Source organism: Rutidosis leptorrhynchoides, chromosome 6 (assembly GCF_046630445.1).
Source record: "Rutidosis leptorrhynchoides isolate AG116_Rl617_1_P2 chromosome 6, CSIRO_AGI_Rlap_v1, whole genome shotgun sequence".
In the NCBI taxonomy this organism is placed as follows: Eukaryota; Viridiplantae; Streptophyta; class Magnoliopsida; order Asterales; family Asteraceae; genus Rutidosis; species Rutidosis leptorrhynchoides.
In genome coordinates, this window is record NC_092338.1 from 70,845,346 (window position 1) to 70,863,296 (window position 17,951).

General features: G+C 36.4%; 1 protein-coding gene across 1 annotated transcript; it reads right to left on the reverse strand.

Moving 5' to 3' along the window:
- Window positions 1-1,448: 1,448 nt before the first annotated feature.
- On the reverse strand, window positions 1,449-14,977 carry LOC139852689 (3-hydroxyisobutyryl-CoA hydrolase-like protein 3, mitochondrial). Its single transcript, XM_071842018.1, has 10 exons — window positions 14,681-14,977; window positions 13,573-13,674; window positions 13,425-13,477; window positions 12,654-12,788; window positions 12,471-12,564; window positions 11,503-11,632; window positions 11,175-11,353; window positions 2,158-2,285; window positions 1,951-2,052; window positions 1,449-1,860 (listed from the first exon to the last, which is right to left on the reverse strand). The coding sequence occupies exons 1-10, from the start codon at window positions 14,922-14,924 to the stop codon at window positions 1,759-1,761; spliced, it is 1,269 nt and encodes a 422-aa protein (XP_071698119.1). The 5' UTR covers window positions 14,925-14,977; the 3' UTR covers window positions 1,449-1,758.
- Between the last annotated feature and the right edge of the window lie 2,974 nt (window positions 14,978-17,951).

Consider the following 17,951-nt stretch of genomic DNA (forward strand, 5'->3'; position numbering starts at 1 on the left):
TAATGAAATTGTCATTTATTGTAAAAAAAAAAATCCTATTAAATTTAAAATTGTTGTCAAATTTTTAAAGATATTTCTGTAGAGAATTTGAAAATTATTGGTAACGCGTGAGAAATAATTTTACAATTAAATAATCAACATCCTAAATTAAATAATTAAGCACAATCTACAACATTAGGCATGTATCAACATTAATTAACAATTCTATTGATATTGACTTACGTTTAGAAAAATCATATACTTTTAACGTGATTATTTGAAGCAAGAAATATTTAGCTACACGATTTTTGTTTTTTTTTTTCTATGAAATACCTGGAACTAAAAGACATGGATGTGGTGATGACAAGGATGATGCATGAATTATAAAATGCAAACGTTGAATAGACGTTTTATAGGACCAAAAACAATGCTTCGTTTGAATAATAAATTTCTTGCTTTTCAAAAAAAAAAAAAAAGGACCAAAAACAATGCAAGAAATTAGTGGTTTTGTGACCCTCACGAAGAGTTTTTGGTGGTTTATTTTTAAGCCAAGTCAAAGTCAAATTGGTATAGTTTAGATTAATAAAAACATGGACTGATTAAACATATGATATTCACATTTATGATGCATTTCCATATCACATATCTACCATCAAAATGGCGTGCCCTTGGATCAGTTTCAAGATTTTCTCCCGGGCAGCAATGGGAACATGGTTATTATCGCTGCATCGGCATAGTCGAAACGGGAGATGATCGCAACAGGTGGTTTAGTCCCCTTGGGTGATCTCAATCGTTGTCCCCAAAAAAAAAAAAAAAAAAAAAAATCAACATGTACTTGAACATTTGATTGTTACAGGGTCTTAATTTTTTAACAACATTGTTCTTCATTGAACCATCATATAGTGCATACTAAAGATGGTCAAATAGGCATATAAGATAAATCGAGTTCATGAGAACAAGTAAGCTTAGATTCTTAGATGCGCGTTTTGATCTGAACATATTCTTGGTGTGTTAACTATTGTATTATTTCGGTTAGTAAATTGATTAAGAGATATTATGTCTTAGTAACACACTTTGGGCGACATTTGACGTGTTCACCTTTTACCTCACTTCTTTGACTTTACGTGTTTGACGCCTTGAAGATAAAACATAGCCGATAAAACATAGCTAACTGACTCATTGTAAGTAAATGGGTCAAAATTGTCATCTAGCGCATATTATTTTTACGACCATGGCCCACAGACTAGAATACTAATACTTTATACATATAGACTAGAAAACATATATGTTAAACATATATAGTAAACATATATACGATGGTCATAACCAAAGTCTCTGTTCTGCTATTGATTACGATGCTAAGGCTGAAGACGTTGGGTACTTGAAGTTGATACAGAGCTTGAAAAGTGGAGATTGTTTCTAAATGTACCAACCTCGCTTACAAATGAACCGAAAGACCCGTTTCCATATAATTTCATAAAGGAAGCCTTTAAATGCAACGTATAAGCTACAATGGTCACTTTGAATCTCTGTTAAAATACAACAGAATATATGATTATTAATGTTATTCCATCCAACAAAAGTTTATTGCTCTTAATTTACAGATTTTATCATATCATATTTCAAACTAGAATTACAAAGTCTGTTTGGTTACATACTTCCGTAATGTAACCAAACACTCTTTGCCAAAGCCAAGGTCATGTTGGATTTCAAATTTGATTGGTTGAGTCTCTAATAGTTAAAAATCGATCCGCAACCAGCCAACAATGGAACCATGATTTAAACGTCCAGTTCAGCAGCTTCTGAGCCCAACGGTTGGAACATGGCTTCCACATCACTTGGTTTAATCTCATCTAGGCATGATGGGTTCCACTTAGGGTTCTGTAAAGGTTCAAGGAAAATTTTTAAAAATAAACGATGCACTTGAGAGAATTTTATAATTATAACATGAAGCAAATGGGAATAGCAAACCTGATCCTTATCTACCAATACTGCCCGAACCCCTTCAGAAAAATCAGTCCGACATGACATCCTTAGTGCAATGCGGTATTCAGTTCTCATCACGCCATTTAACTAAATACAACCAATTAACATTCGACATAACAATATTTAAGATTTTATGGATCCCAATAATTAACATTGTATCTTAATGTAAACTTATATTAAAGCAATACAAACCGTGGACAGCTCATTCTTCTTATTTCCACGTGCAGAGGCAACTCTAGAAAAATGCATTTGTGTTAAGGCAAGAGAAAAAGGAGCACCGCTCTTAAGCCCTGAAAGAGCATCCTTAGCCCACTCTGCAACTGCTCATTTAAAAAAAATGAAGTACATAAAGCATTCCAGAGTATAAGTTTCATCAGAATGTAGAGGTGGCTAGATGGGCGGGCCATGTATATTGTAGAGGTGGCAAGAGTATTTCTCATCTCTCTTCGTGGGGGGAAGACCAGAGCGCCTGGAGGACGTACAAGACGTACAAGACTCTGATATAGAACAATCCCAGAACAACATGGACTACGAGAGGATTAGCCAAGAGGAAGTAAGATTGGCACTACGAAAGATGGGGAGAAATAAATCAGTGGGACCAGATCAGATTCCTATTGAGGCGTGGCGGTGCCTTGGCGACGCTGGTGTTAGGTGGCTGACTTGCCTTTTTAACAAGACGTTTCGAAGCTCTAAAATGCCCATGGAATGGAGACTGAGCGAGATTATCCCCATCTATAAGAACAAGGGGATGCTCAATGTTGCGGTAACTATAGAGGCATAAAATTACTTAGTCATAAGCTTTGGGAGAAAGTGATTGAGACTAGACTTCGACGCGAAACCAATGTCTCGGAGAACCAATTTGGTTTCATGCCAAAGCGCTCTTCGATAGAGGCAATCCATATTATTAGGAACCTTATGGAGAAGCATAGAGAGAAGCAAAGGAACCTAGAGATGGTTTTCTTAGATTTGGAAAAGGCCTACGATTGCGTGCCACGAAACTTGATTTGGAAGACCCTTAAGGATAGAAGTATCTCGAGTAGGTATATTAATGTTATTAGGGATATGTACGAAGGGGCGAAGTCTTGTGTTCGAACGCCGGTGGGAAATACTGAAGTTTTTTCAATAGAAGTAGGCCTGCACCAGGGATCGGCCCTTAGCCCTTTCCTTTTCGCTTTGATCCTTGATGGGCTTTCTCGAGGGATACAAGAGTGCAACCCTTGGTGCTTGATTTTTGCAGATGATATTGTGCTTGTTTCGGATTCTAAGGAGGAGCTTAATAGAAGACTAGAGCAATGGATGGTGGCCTTAGAAAGTAATGGCCTGCATATTAGTAGACAAAAGACGGAATATCTTAGTTGCGATTTTGATAGGAATGATGATGAACTAGGTGATCGAGCGAACATCTGCATTGGAGACCAGATCTTGCATCCACAAACTTCGTTTAGATACCTAGGCTCGAAGCTTCACAAATCGGGGAGGATAGATGAAGATGTGTCGCACCGCATTAAAGTAGGGTGGGTGAAGTAGAGAGCAGCCACTGGAGTCTTATGCGACAAGAAGATCCCCTTAAGCTGAAAGGAAAATTCTTCAAGGTGGCAATTAGACCTTCCATGTTATATGGATCGGAGTGTTAGGCAATGACGAAGGCGCAAAAGAGGAGGATGAAGGTGGCAGAGATGAGGATGCTTAGGTGGACATGCGGTAAAACCATGTTGGATATGATTCCAAATAGTGTTTTTAGGGAGAACCTGAAAGTTAGAAGCATCATCGACAAACTAAGAGAAGAACGGCTACGATGGTTTGGGCATGTGAGAAGGCGACCTCTGACTGCACCTGTTAGGAGAGTAGAGGCACTTACGGTGGACGGCGTACGGAGAAGGGGTAGACCTACTCGTAGGTGGGAGGATAGAATAAAGCTCGACTTGAAGGAGCTTTTATTGACCGAGGACATGACTTCAGATAGGATTGCGTGGAGGACTAGAATTAGAATAGAAGAGTAGGTTTTTGTTTGTTTGGTGTTGGTGTGTTTGTGTGTATGTGTGTTGTGTGTTCGTGGGTCTGTGTGTTTGTGTATTTGTGTCTTCTTTTAATGTGTTTTTCGTGTGTTTGTTCTTGTTTGTTTGTTTCGTCATGTAGCGTGTTTTTCTGCGCTTTGTTTATTACCGGGGCCTCTTCTTTTTACTGGGTATGTATGTGTGTGCTTACATGTTTAGGGATTAGGTTGGGGTTGCGGGTATGTTTGTTTGTATGTTTATTTGTTTGCTTTAAGTATGTTGCGTTTGTTGCTTATGCGGGCTTGTTACGTTTGTTTCTGTATGTATGTTTGTATGTGTATGTGGGTCTGCTATTATGTATGTTTGTATGTTTGTATGTGTATGTGGGTCACCTCTCCATCTAGACCTACTTGTATAAATATATTTGGTTTTATTTTAGTTTTATTTTTTGAGTAAGAATAGACGCTTCTCGTAGAGATGGTTACTTGAGGTCATGTCCTTCTAGCTTTGCGGCGGGTAGGTCTAGAGGGTTTAGAAGAGGGGATAGGCTAGCGAACCGTGTTAGGATTAGAGTGGGGAGTTGGAATGTAGGATCTTTGACTAGCAAATCACGTGAGCTTGTAGATACTTTACTTAAGAGAAAAGTGGACATTTTGTGTGTTCAAGAGACTAGATGGAGAGGTGAAGAGGCGGTTTGTATTGATGACTACAAGTTGTGGTTTTCTGGTTTTAGCGTAGCTAGAAACGGGGTAGGAATCATTATAGGACGCCCCTATAGGGACCATGTTGTGGGTGTGGATAGGTTTAGCGATAGGATTATGTCGGTTAGGTTAGTTGTCCAGGAGGAGACTTTCATGGTCATTAGCGCTTACGCACCTCATGCGGGTTTAGGAGAAGACGAAAAGAGACGTTTTTGGGAATCGTTGGATGCAGTTGTGAGGAGGTGCCCTGCTGACCATCGATTGCTCATTGGGGGAGATCTTAATGGACATATAGGAACTGATGTGGAGGGTTATGATGGAGTCCATGGGGGCTTTGGATTCGGAGTTAGAAATGAAGAAGGGCGCTCTATCCTCGAATTCGCTGTTGCCCACGATTTGGTTGTTGCAAATTCTTTCTTCAAGAAGACGGAGGCTTAATTTGCAACCTTCCATAGTGGGGGGAATAGTACCCATATTGACTATTTATTGCTTCGCAAAGGGGACCTTAGGTCATGCGGAGACTGTAGGGCCCTAACTACATGGGCATGTTCCACTCAACACAGATTATTGGTCATGGACTTAGTTCTTCAGAGACGAGTTTTCAGGAGTGCGAGACCCGCTCAACCTCGAATTCTATGGAAGAATCTGAATGAAGAGAAGGCTGAAACATTTAAAGCTTTAGTTTTAGAAAGAGTTGAGGCAGGAGTGGAGATGGATACTCATGTTAATGCGGATCAGATGTGGGAGAGTCTGGCGTCCACTATTAGAGAGGCAGCTAAGGAATCCTTAGGGGTAGCAGTAGGGACTTCGAAAGGACATAGGCCTAGTAGAGAATCATGGTGGATCAGTGACGAGGTTCAAACCAAAGTCGCGCTTAAGCAACTGAGGTTTAGGGAGCTCACTGGATGTCGGGAGGGAACAACCGAGGATAGAACTATGGCTGAAGAGAGATATAAAGAAGCCAAGAGAGAAGCTAAAAAGGTTGTTGCACGTGCAAAAGATAAAGCGTATGAAGATTTGTATAAGAAACTAGACTCTAAAGAAGGAGCAAATGATATCTACAGGATTGCAAAAGCTAGAGAGCGTAGAAGGAGGGATATAGATAACATCAAGTTTATCAAAGATGAAGCCGGTCAAACCATAGTGAAGGAAAACGAAATTAGAAAAAGATGGGAAGGGTATTTCTCATCTCTTTTCGTTGGTGGAGGACCTGTGCATCGAGAGGATATGCAAGACTTGGGTATAGGACAATTCCAGAACAACAATTTTTGTAGGAGGATCTGCCAGGAAGAAGTAAGATCGGCACTACGAAAGATGAGGAGAAACAAAGCGGTTGGTCCAGACCAGATTCCGATAGAGGCGTGGCGGTGCCTCGGAGAGGATGGTGTTAGGTGGTTGACGTGTCTTTTTAACAAGACGTTTAGATGCTATAAAATGCCTACGGAATGGAGACTTAGTGAGATTATCCCCATCTACAAAAATAAAGGGGATGCCCAAATTTGCGGTAATTATAGAGGCATAAAATTACTTAGTCATACTATGAAGCTCTGGGAGAGAGTGATCGAGACTAGACTTCGGCGAGAAACTACTATTTCGGAGAACCAATTTGGCTTCATGCCAGGGCGCTCTTCGATGAAGGCAATTCATATTATAAGGAGTCTTATAGAGAAGTTTAGGGAAAAGCAAAAGAGCCTAGAGATGGTTTTCTTAGACTTAGAAAAGGCATATGATTGTGTTCCGCGAAAGCTGATTTGGAAGACACTTAATGTTAGAGGTATCCCAAGTAGATACATTAGAGCTATTACGGATATGTATGAAGGGGCGAAGTCTTGCGTTCGAACTCCTGTGGGAAACACAGAGTATTTTCCGATAGATGTAGGCCTGCACCAGGGATCTGCCCTTAGCCCTTTCCTTTTCGCTTTGATCCTCGACGAGTTGTCTCGGGGATTATAAGAGAGCGTCCCCTGGTGTTTGATTTTTGCCGACGATATTGTGCTTGTACCAGAATCCAAAGAGGATCTTAATAGAAGACTAGAGCAATGGAGGGAGACCTTAGAACAAAACGGACTACGGATCAGTACACAAAAGACGGAATACCTTAGGTGTGATTTCGCCTAGACAGAGGATGAACAAAATGTTGGAGTACTTATTAACATTGGGGACCAGATCTTGCATCCACAAGATTCGTTTAGATATCTAGGCTCGGTCCTTCACAAATCGGGGAGGATCGACGAGGACGTGACCCATCGTATTAAGGTAGGCTGGCTGAAGTGGAGAGCAGCGAAAGGGGTTTTGTGCGACAAGAAGATACCGCTCAAATTGAAAGGGAAATTCTTCAAAGTGGCGATTAGACCTGCTATGTTGTACGGATCAGAATGTTGGCCAATGACGAAAGCCCATGAGAGAAGGATGGAAGTGGCTGAAATGAGAATGCTTAGGTGGACGTGTGGTAAAACCATGTTAGACATGATTCCAAATGGTGTGTTTAGGGAAAACCTTGGAGTTAGAAGCATCATCGACAAACTAAGAGAAGAACGACTTCGATGGTATGGGCACGTGACGAGGCGACCACATAGTGCCCCTGTCAGGAGAGTAGAGGCACTCACGGTTGACGGCGTAAGGAGAAGGGGTAGACCTACTCGTAGGTGGATGGATAGACTAAAGCTCGACATGAGAGAGCTTTTGTTGACCGAGGACATGACTTCAGATAGGAATGCGTGGAGGGCTAGAATAAGAATTGTCGAGTAAGGTTGCTTTCTATTTTATTATTTGTATTATTATTAGTATTACTATTATTATTACTTTATTACTACTATTACTACTACTACTACTACTACTACTATTATTATTATTATTATTATTATTATTATTATTATTATTATTATTAGTGTATTTTTATTAGGATTATTACCGGTTTCATTGCCATTTTTATTAGTATTGATTATTACTAGTATTATTTTTATGTTATTATTACTATTAATATTATTTCTATTATTTCTTTTTACTTTCACCACTATTATTTACTATTATATTCATAATTGTTGTAGTTTTAATATAAATATAAATTATTAAAATTATTATTATTAGTTTTATTAATATTAATATTATTATTTCTTCTAGTAACTTTTAATAGCTACTATTATTTGTATTATTACTTCTATCTTTACTATCCGTTTTATGTACTTGTAGTATTACTTGTAGACTTTTTTTTTTTTTTGTATGTATGTTTAAACGTTTGTTTGTATGAACTCTTGTTTATGGTTGTTTGTTGTTATGTTATGGAGGTATGCTTTTCTTGTATGTTTGCTTATGTAGGTACGTTTGCATGTAGGTAAGGATGTATGTATCTAAGTGTATATGTAAATGGTACGTACGTAGATTTGTATGCTTATGTAGATATGTATGTATGATTGCATGTATGTGTGGATATAGGTATGTATGTACGTACAAGTTTCATGTATGTATGTAGTTTTGCTTATGTACGGATGTATATAGGTATGTATGTAGGTGTGTTTTTTGTGCGTGTGGGTGTTTTGGGAATGTTGTGTGGTGTGTGTTTTCGGGGTGTTTGTGTGGGTGTGGGTGTGGGTGTGGGTGTGAGGGTGTGGGGGTGTGTGTATGGTGGGTGTGTACTTGTGGGTGTGGGAAGGTGGGTGGGGGTGGGGTGTGTGTGTGTGTGAGTGCGTTTCGCATCGTTCGGTGCATCTTGGGGCCATTAGGACGGAGGACGACCTTCTTTGCTTTTGAGCTTCGTTGGTTTTCTTTTAGTTGTGTGGCTTCGGGGATGTCTACCGTAAAGGTGCATGAGTGGTGTTTGGTTTGTCCTAGGTGGTTGGCTCTTTGCGTGCGCAACAACTTCCACCTGGCATGCCTCTCGTATTATGTTCACAAGGTCTTTTGGCTCTATTATTCGAGGCAACAACAAGCGTCGATTTTGTGGCGTCTTGACTGCCGATTAGAGCCTAAATTAATTTTCAGGCAGGTTTAAATACCCATGGAAATTTGATTCCTACCATTTCCATGGCCTATATTTTTTACTTTCACTTTTATTTATTTATTTATTTTTATTTATTTATTTATTTATTTTTTATTTTTTATTTTTTATTTTTATTTTTTACTTTTATTATTATTATTATTATTATTATTATTATTATTTTAATATATAGGCCGGAGGTCCACACGGAAGCAATCTCTCTACTCTGGGGTAGGGAGAGGGATGACGTTCTCTTCATGCGGGTAGAGAATTTTTTCTCGACTCGTGGATAGAGAAACGACTTCTCTTCTATTCTAGGATAGAGGAAGGATTGTCTACATCTAACCTCCCCCATACCTCGCATATGCGGGATTGGGTATTGTTGTTGTTGTTGTTGTATGTTTGCTCGTGGGTACGTTTCAGGTTTTCATGTTTTTTGTTTGGTTACGTACAGTTTCTTGTATGTATGTATGTATATATGTATGTTTGTGTGTGTGTGTGTGTGTGTGTATGTGTGTTTCTAGGTTTGTATGTTTTGTTGTGTTTTGGGTTGCTTGTTTGCGGTCATATATGTTTTTTGTTTTTTAGTTGTAGCATCTCTCGTTTGGTCCTGAGCTCCGCCCTACTGTCTAAGGTACGTCTTCTTTTTCCCTTATATATATATATATATATATATATATATAGGGGCAGGATCAATGGGGAAGTAACCAATCGGGGGGAAGCGGGGGAAGCAAAAAAAAAAAAATTCGCTTTTTTTGGAATTTTTTTTTCCGGCATCAAGATCACACGAAAATATGAACATTTAGAAGAGACACTTCGTGATGAATGTTATTATTTAGGCGGGAAAACGATCGGCAAAAATAACATTAAAGATAATATTGTTCGTGAAGAATATGAACGTTTTTTTCTTCATGTTTTGTGAAGTAAAATTTAGCCCGGTTTAGAGTTTAGGGTTTAGGGTTTAGGGTTTAGTGTTTGGTGTTTTGGGTTTATTCCATAAACCCAAAACACCAAACCCTAAACCCTAAACCCTAAACCCTAAACTCTAAACCGTTCGTGTTAAAAACTCAATCTAAATCCTAAATCTAAACCCTAAATCTAAACCCTAAATTTCTAAACCCTAATATCTAAACCCTAATATCTAAACCCCAATAGCTAAAACCTCAACATACGCTCGAAAAACACGATAATTGTTATATATTACTTCTTCGAGCGTTTTCCCGCCAAAATAAAAACATTTACCACAAAGTGTCTCTACTAAATGTTCATATTTTCATCCCATCTATAATGTTTGTGAACAAAGTTTTTTCAAAAAACGAAAGAAAAAAAAAAGTTTTTGCTTCCCCCGATTAGTTACTTCCCTCTTGATCCTACCACTATATATATATATATATATATATATATATATATATATATATATATATATATATATATATATATATATACTCCTACTGCCAATGGGGCTTTGCCTCATTGGTCACCATGTTAACATGGTGTTCGAGGAGACCAGGGTTCGAGTCTCGGGGGGGGGGGGGATTTTCGTGAATTAACTTCGTGAGCTAACCACTAACATTGCCTTTCAAAAAAAAAAAAAAAAAAAAAAAAAAAAAAAAAAAAAAAAAAAAAAAAATATATATACTCCTACTATTAGTTTTTTTTTTCTTTTTCATACACGGTTCTGTTAAGCGAGGCTTAGCAAGCGTCGATTTATTGGCGACTTAACTGTCGCTTAGAGCCTAAATTGAACTCCAAGCACGATGTAAAACCTATGAAAATTTGATTCTACCATTTTCATGGCGTCTCTGTTCATTTTATTTTTTTATTTTTTATTTTCTTATTTATTATTACTATTTTTTATATATTTAGCTATTTATTTCATGTTTTTTTTTTTAATTTACTTAATTTATTTTTTATTGTTTTTTCTCATTCTTTATGGCTGGAGGTCCCCTTGAAAGCAATCTCTTTACCCGTCGAATAGAGAGAGGGAGGACTTTCTCCGCTCTTGTGAGTGTTTAACTCAGGGTGGAGAAATGATTTCTCTTTATTCTAGGATAGAGGAAGGATTGTCTACATCCCACCTCCCCCATACCCCACTCTTATGGGATTGGGTACTGTTGTTGTTGTTGTTGATCTATTTGACCCATTTCCATAAATGATTTTTTCTATTTTACTCATTTGACTCGTAAATGATAAAATGTGAGGCGAATTGATGCATTAATAGAATAGGTTAAAGTTACAATCACTACCAGAAAGAAAATACACATTTTCCAAATATCTTATATCCTTCACCATATGCTCTCATATAAAAATGTAACGCTTCATTTGGCATATAATTCAAGTAAATAATTTCTCTATTTTTCAAATATCTTATGTCCTTCAAGAAGAACAAGTGGATCAAGTGATCCTACCATTCCATTGATATTGCAATTGCAAAATCGGTCTTTACCTTGTAATCTATTTAAAAAAAGGCGTAATTTTTATGCGATGGTGGAAGGTTTTTTGTACATTCAAATACCGTTATTTAAAAGGAGAAAATCTTACCTGTAGCATCAGCACTTTGCTGATTCTTTTCTAGCTCTTTCATTATTTCTTTAATAGGCTTGTTTCCACCAAATGTTGAAACTATGTGTGGTAAAAGCAACTTCAATTGGGGCTCAGAATCAGGATTGCAGTTATACTTTGCCAATATTGATTGGACTTGATGATGCGGATCCTCTGAACTGGCATACATATGTCATTTAGGCATAAATGATTCAGACATTTTTTACCCAAATTTAAGTATTGGTTATATTATACAAAGGATATATGCATTAATATATAATATGATGATAGAACCGTATGAGGATAAAGGGATTTATTAGAGACGTACAAAGTAGTTGACAAGAGACTTTCCTTTAGTGACCTTAGATTTTCAGATGGAACAAAGTGGTTTCCAACACCTAAATACAGTGCATCAGCTGGCGTGGACACCTTGTTTCCGGTCATACCAAGATAAACACCTGCCCAAGACAAATGTTATCAGATAACTTGCGAGAAGATAGGTAACTCCACCCTCTTTTTTAAGAATATTTATAAAGATCTCTTTTAAACGTGGAGTAATAGTCTTCACCGAATCTTACCCTTTTTTTTAAAAAAAAAAAAAAATAATAGTCTTCACCGAATCTTACCTTTCTTGTAAGAGGATTCGTAACTGCACTTTAAGATTGGGCACTAATTAAATGACAATGGTTAATTATTCTATATTTCTATGAAGGTTTATTGTTACTATGTTATATGTGCTATGTTTGACATGAAAAGTCTAAATTTTTTATCATGTTAGAATATATGACCGAAAGGTATCATGACCAAGGTTTTAAAAGTCGTGAGTCGGGGACGAGTCCGTTGGAACCTTGGAGGGACGAGTCAGTCGAGTCGGAGACGAGTCGGGCATTGACCAAACGTTGACTTTTAGTAATAAACAAATTAAACACGTATATATTACACACAGATATATTAGTACATAAATATTTCAAACATAGATATATGGAAATCTAATTTTAAAAAATATATATAAAAAATTTTGACCTAACTTTGACTCACACCGACTCGGCTGACCCAGCCCAACTTTGACACGACTGTTTAGTGTTGACCGACTTTACGGCGTTGGGCGAGTTGGGATAAGCTAGTCCCCAAACCGACCCGTTAGCAGACTCGGCCGACGTTCACAACAGTGATCATGACAACTATTTTTCCAGTTTGACTCTAATTTGTAGCTGAATAATATTTTACAATAAATACAAGATGTAACTCCGCCATAGAGCTATAAATAAACATGAGCCTATAGTTTAAGGTACTTACCAATAGATCCTTCTGGACCCTGTGCAGCTATATAAGAAAACCCAACATCCGGGAACAGCCCAATTTTATTCTCTGGCATGGCAAGAACAGTCCTCTGTAGAGTGACCATCAATGTAATAAGATATATGATTAAAACTTATATTAGCAATACAGCCAAAGTTGTTATTAATTGATAGAGTATACCTCTGTTATGATTCGGTATTTGCCATGACCTGATAGGCCTATCCCAAAACCCATTGTTATGCCATCCATTAAGCTTATGTATGGTTTTTTGTATTCAAAGATTTTGCAAACAAGGGAGTATTCAGCAGTAAACACCTGGAAGAAAAAAAGTAAATCCCTAGGACAGTCAATAGACATTTAGTTTAAAGCAAATTAATCAAAGCCACATCCTCAAAATGGGCTCAATTGAAAACTAGAGAACAAAAATGTAAATGCAAGTTGAATTGAAGGCCACCGAGTCTTGCACGTACTCAAAACTTTGTCACAGTATACATATAGTAAAATGTCATAAATAGTGAAATTTGCAAAGGGTTAGCCCTACAATCTAAGGGTTGCTTCCCATCTTCCTAAGTAAATATATATGTAAAGTTTCACATTGTATGGCGAACTTATATGAATAAGATTACCTACGGATAAGGATAGCATATACAAATACGAATACATATATTTCTCCTTTTTTCCATGTTCTAGATATTTAGAGGTGAAATACTGATAAGAACACGATGTATACAGTCAATACCAAATCAACAAGCTTGAGATGTGGTGATCATTGTAACATCAAGAAATTATCTGTCGAACAAAGCTTTGTACATATTTCAGGAACATGGCATAAAGTTTCATGATATTTAACTATAATTAAGGCAGATACTGGTACCCCAACAAAAAAGTTGAGGAACAAAAAAAACAGCCATTAAAGTTAAACTGATATGATCTGTCAAAGCTCGTCACCACCTCAATAATATGCGAGAATTGTTTGATAGTTGATATATGCTTCACATCACCACCTGCATAAAATAAAGTAAAAAACTATAAATTCAATCATCATCAACAACTTAACTACAGTACAATAATATATGTACGGAAATCTTGGTTTCCTTACCTGCTGAGAAACCACGTGGCGTGCTTCCCTCAACCAAAACACATTTGACATTTGGATCTACTTCCCATTCCTCAAGAAATTGTTTGTACTTCAAATCCATATCTGCGCGGTACAACTGAATATTTTTAAAAGCAGAACCAGATGTGCATACAAACGCTCACCTAAGAACCTATCTTAAGTGTCAATTCGGTTGGTGACGTTAGTGTCATCTAACAATCATTTTAGGTAATTTGGATTTACTTGAAAAGCAAGAGTTAACTAGTTATACTTAACAACGGGTTTGAAGAGTGTGGAGTGCACACCCGTTAGAGTTGACTAGATACTATCACGTAGATTACGGGGGTCAAGGGGCAGCGCCCCTGGTTGGGGTCCCAGTCCCAAATGAGTGGGCGGGGGTCGAGGAAAAGCCGCCCCTCGAGGTGTCAAGAGGCAGCGCCCTGCGACTGAAATTTTTAGGCAATAGTTGTCTGCCAACCGATTTTCCCGCCAAAAGTCGTGACGTTTCGGTTAACGACATTTCCCGCCAAAATGAAGGGTTATACCCTTTGGTTTATCAACCGAACTATAACTAATATTTTCATTCCAGAAAATCATTGACCGGCTTTTCATTCTCAAACACAGAAACACACATCCTCTTTAATACTTTAGATTCATATTGCTCTTGCTTGCAATCCAATCACATTCTTGTCTTATTCCAATTTGAATTTCGGGATACCCGAGGCTTGTTGGGTCAAAATACTAAATTGAGAAAGTGATTTCACAATTCAAGAACCAATCGGATTATCAATTACAACCTTGTTTTCTAACAAATTCACAATTCGTTAATACGAAAACAAATTACGTATAATATTTAGACATTATAATAACGAGGCAATCAGCTTGAGCTTATTTTATAGGGCTTATCAAAATTTGGAAAATAAAATAAAATAAAATAATAAAGTCACCAATTTAAGCTTAAAAGCTCAAATGAAAAATAAAGTGAATCTTATAAGCTCATAGTCACTATATGATTGACCTGAATTAAAGCCAGAATTATTAGTTTATTAGTTTATGATAATCATAATCCAGTATATAACTGCAGAAAAAAAATAAAAATTAAAATAAAAACCTAAATTCATGGCGTTCAGAGCTTTTGGACGATCGAGAGTTAAAACAGCTACGCCGTTGGGGAACACATTCCCCTTGACATAATCACCACCGGAGCCGGAACTGGCCATTGCCGTGAAATTTCTAAGAGAGAGAAAGTGATCGGAGCTGTATCGACTGAGTTTGTGATTAAGTTTGGGGAAAATTGAATTAAATGATGATGATGATTTGACAATAAGATGAGAAACACCGATCAGAATTCGCATTTTTTTTTTTTTTTTTTAATTCAGGTGAAGTGGAGTGACAGTAAGTAGAGAGCTAAGGATTTTTAGCAGTTTTTTGACTTCTTATTTTTAGCTACACAGTCAAGGTTGCAAAAATATTTGGGAATTAATAGGTTGGAAGGTAATTTAGAATTTATGGAAGATGGATTTGATTGTAATTTATACATTTAAATTTTAAAAATAATGTGAAAATTTATAAGAAAATCATAAATATAACACAAACTTTAACGCAGTAAAGCTATTCATTGTGTTCAAAAACTCTAATATTATAGTTTAAATTCATGTTAAAATGGTGACCAATTTTGACCTTAACTTACTTTGATTACCAAATTCGATTTTGACCCACTAATCAATATTGACCAATTAATTAAACAGATTTTAGAAAAGCAGAACAGACGAGTAATCGTAAATTAATCGAGGAGTTGTCATGTTTTTTACAACAATGTACACAAGTTTTTTGCTACAATATCATCTCCCAAAATTTAAGGGTGTTAATTACATACTGATATCTCCCAAAATTTAAGGGTGTTAATTACATACTCAGTATTAATTAGGTACAAGTTATTTTAATTGCGGGTTTTATTTATTTTAAATGCTAAAAAACTGTCTAATAGTTAAAATTGTTTAGTATTTCATGCGAGCTAGTTAAAATAGCAATTACTAATAAATTTTTAAAAACAATGACCCAATATAAATTCAAAATTACTTAAATTTTATTCATTAAAACACGTCTAATTAAGTAAAAGACAAACACCACTAGTGACTATCTTCATTTTATTAAGCTCATTATGACCACTTGTTATGGTATTGGTTTATTAGCGGTGACGTGTAGTCAAATTATGCACTTTTTGAAAGAGATAGGTGATCCTTACTATGATGTGGCATATTAATTTGAAGAGTCATGGTAGGCGTTAAATTTGGGTGAGAGGTTTTGGGTAGTGTAGTAAAATATAATTGAAAGTTGAGTGGAAAAAAAAGAAAGTGAAATGAGTTGTCAAGTTTTAATTGAGTGTTAAATTTTTTTCATTTTCCGTTGCAGTCATAACTAACGCCCTCAAAATGTCAATTTTAACGTCATGTAACATGCGTTAAATTATTTGTTAACGTTGCGTAACAAGGGTCTAAGTCAAATTCAAAAATAACTGTAGTGCATTCTACATAATTAATTGTTTTTAGTTCTTTTTCTGTTTATGTATATTAGACATAAACAGTAACTGTTATTATGGCTCTTTATGATATTATTTTCCTATCAAATTTACTCAATATTTATCTAATAAATTTCTAACTTTTGGGGCTAACTAGTTGATTTTTAATGCAAAGGTACACGCAATTTGACTAAATTATTCCTTTAAAGTCAATTATGGAATGACATCTATCTACAAAACACATAATATGAACACAACGATTTTTAATACACGTGAACAACAATATAAACTTGTGTGTATGTGTATTTCGTAGGGTACGAGTTTAGCACTATATTTTTTTATCTTGGAGCTGGAGATACTGGAGCAACTGAGCAAGAAATATTGGCATGCTTAATAATTTAGTTGTTGATATTTGCAGTGGCGATTCCAGGATTATAGGTCAATGGGGTCCCGATTTTTTTTCACTACTACCTATATTTGAATGCTATTTTAATGGTAGTTTACATTCAAAAAACTACAAATTCGAAAAATATATGGGGTATGAGTAGTTAAATTTAGTGATGTCTTATACGCTTTAATAAAAAACTATAAATTTGAAAGATATACGGGGTCCTGTAATTAAATTTAGTGGTCTTCTATACAATTTAAAGAGTATGTTCTACTAAAAATTTGCAAACTAGTTGTGTCCCCTGACCCACGGGCATATTACTATATTCGCCCTTGGATATTTGTCGCCTTATTATTATTTTTTTAAGACAAACTCATACACCAGACACGATTTTTACATGAATATATAATAATGTGCACCACAAGACTTGAACCTATGACTTCAAGGTCAGTGGACACCTCAATGCCGCTAGGCCAATAACCCTTTGGTGTATGTTGCCTTATTTGATACTTTGAATTCATGGGAATGACGACCGGATGAGAAAGGAAAGTTTAAGGTGAGAAGCTCAGGACAAACAAATGAGATAGCCAAAAAAAACTTGATATTACTGGCCCAAAAATTGAGATGGCCATAAGCGATGACCCTCTTACGGTATAAAAAGGTTACGCCTTTGCTTGATGTATATGTATGTACATATACATTTATATATATACAATTTAAACCATTCTTCTCTAATGTCATTTTCAACAAAACATGAAAAAAACACTTTCGAATTCTTAAACAAATTGATATGACTTGATCTGTATTACAAATCAAAGTTAAGCCCAGATAACGATGTAAAAGCTTGATAATAAGAACAAGCAATGGAATCGAGATCTAAATTGATTTTATTGACGAAATCGAAATTAGAATTGAAAAAGAGAGGAAATACAATTGGGCATCTGAAAAACTGATTATAATAACTTTAACCATCTACATTTGTACTACAAATCGTAACAGAATTCAATTGCACCGTTGATTGCAATCGAGCCACCTTCGGTAACGAACTCCAGATGCAATGTGATCTCTGGTACTGAACACGTGCCAACCACGTGTTATGTTTTAAAAGAAGATCGTGCAATGCACGTGCCACTTAACGAACTCTAACTGAGCTTAATTGAATATATTCAAACCTCTAACGACTATATTACAGACCATAACAATTCCTTTCCCCTATAAAAATCATTCTTGACCTCAAGAATGGTTACCCAAAACAAAAATTGTGGAAACTATATCTGAATGTCTCCAATTAACTCCCATGTAGCATCTCCTTAAGTACCATTTTGACCATTGGACCAAAATATACACTGCAACAACATTGTTTCTTTCTGCAATCCTTCAATCTAAAATTTTGATTGGTTCTGGAGTCAACTGACCTAAATGGTCGATTGTTGGCATGATTCCCATGGTAGAAGGTGGTTCACCCTTGTGCAGCTT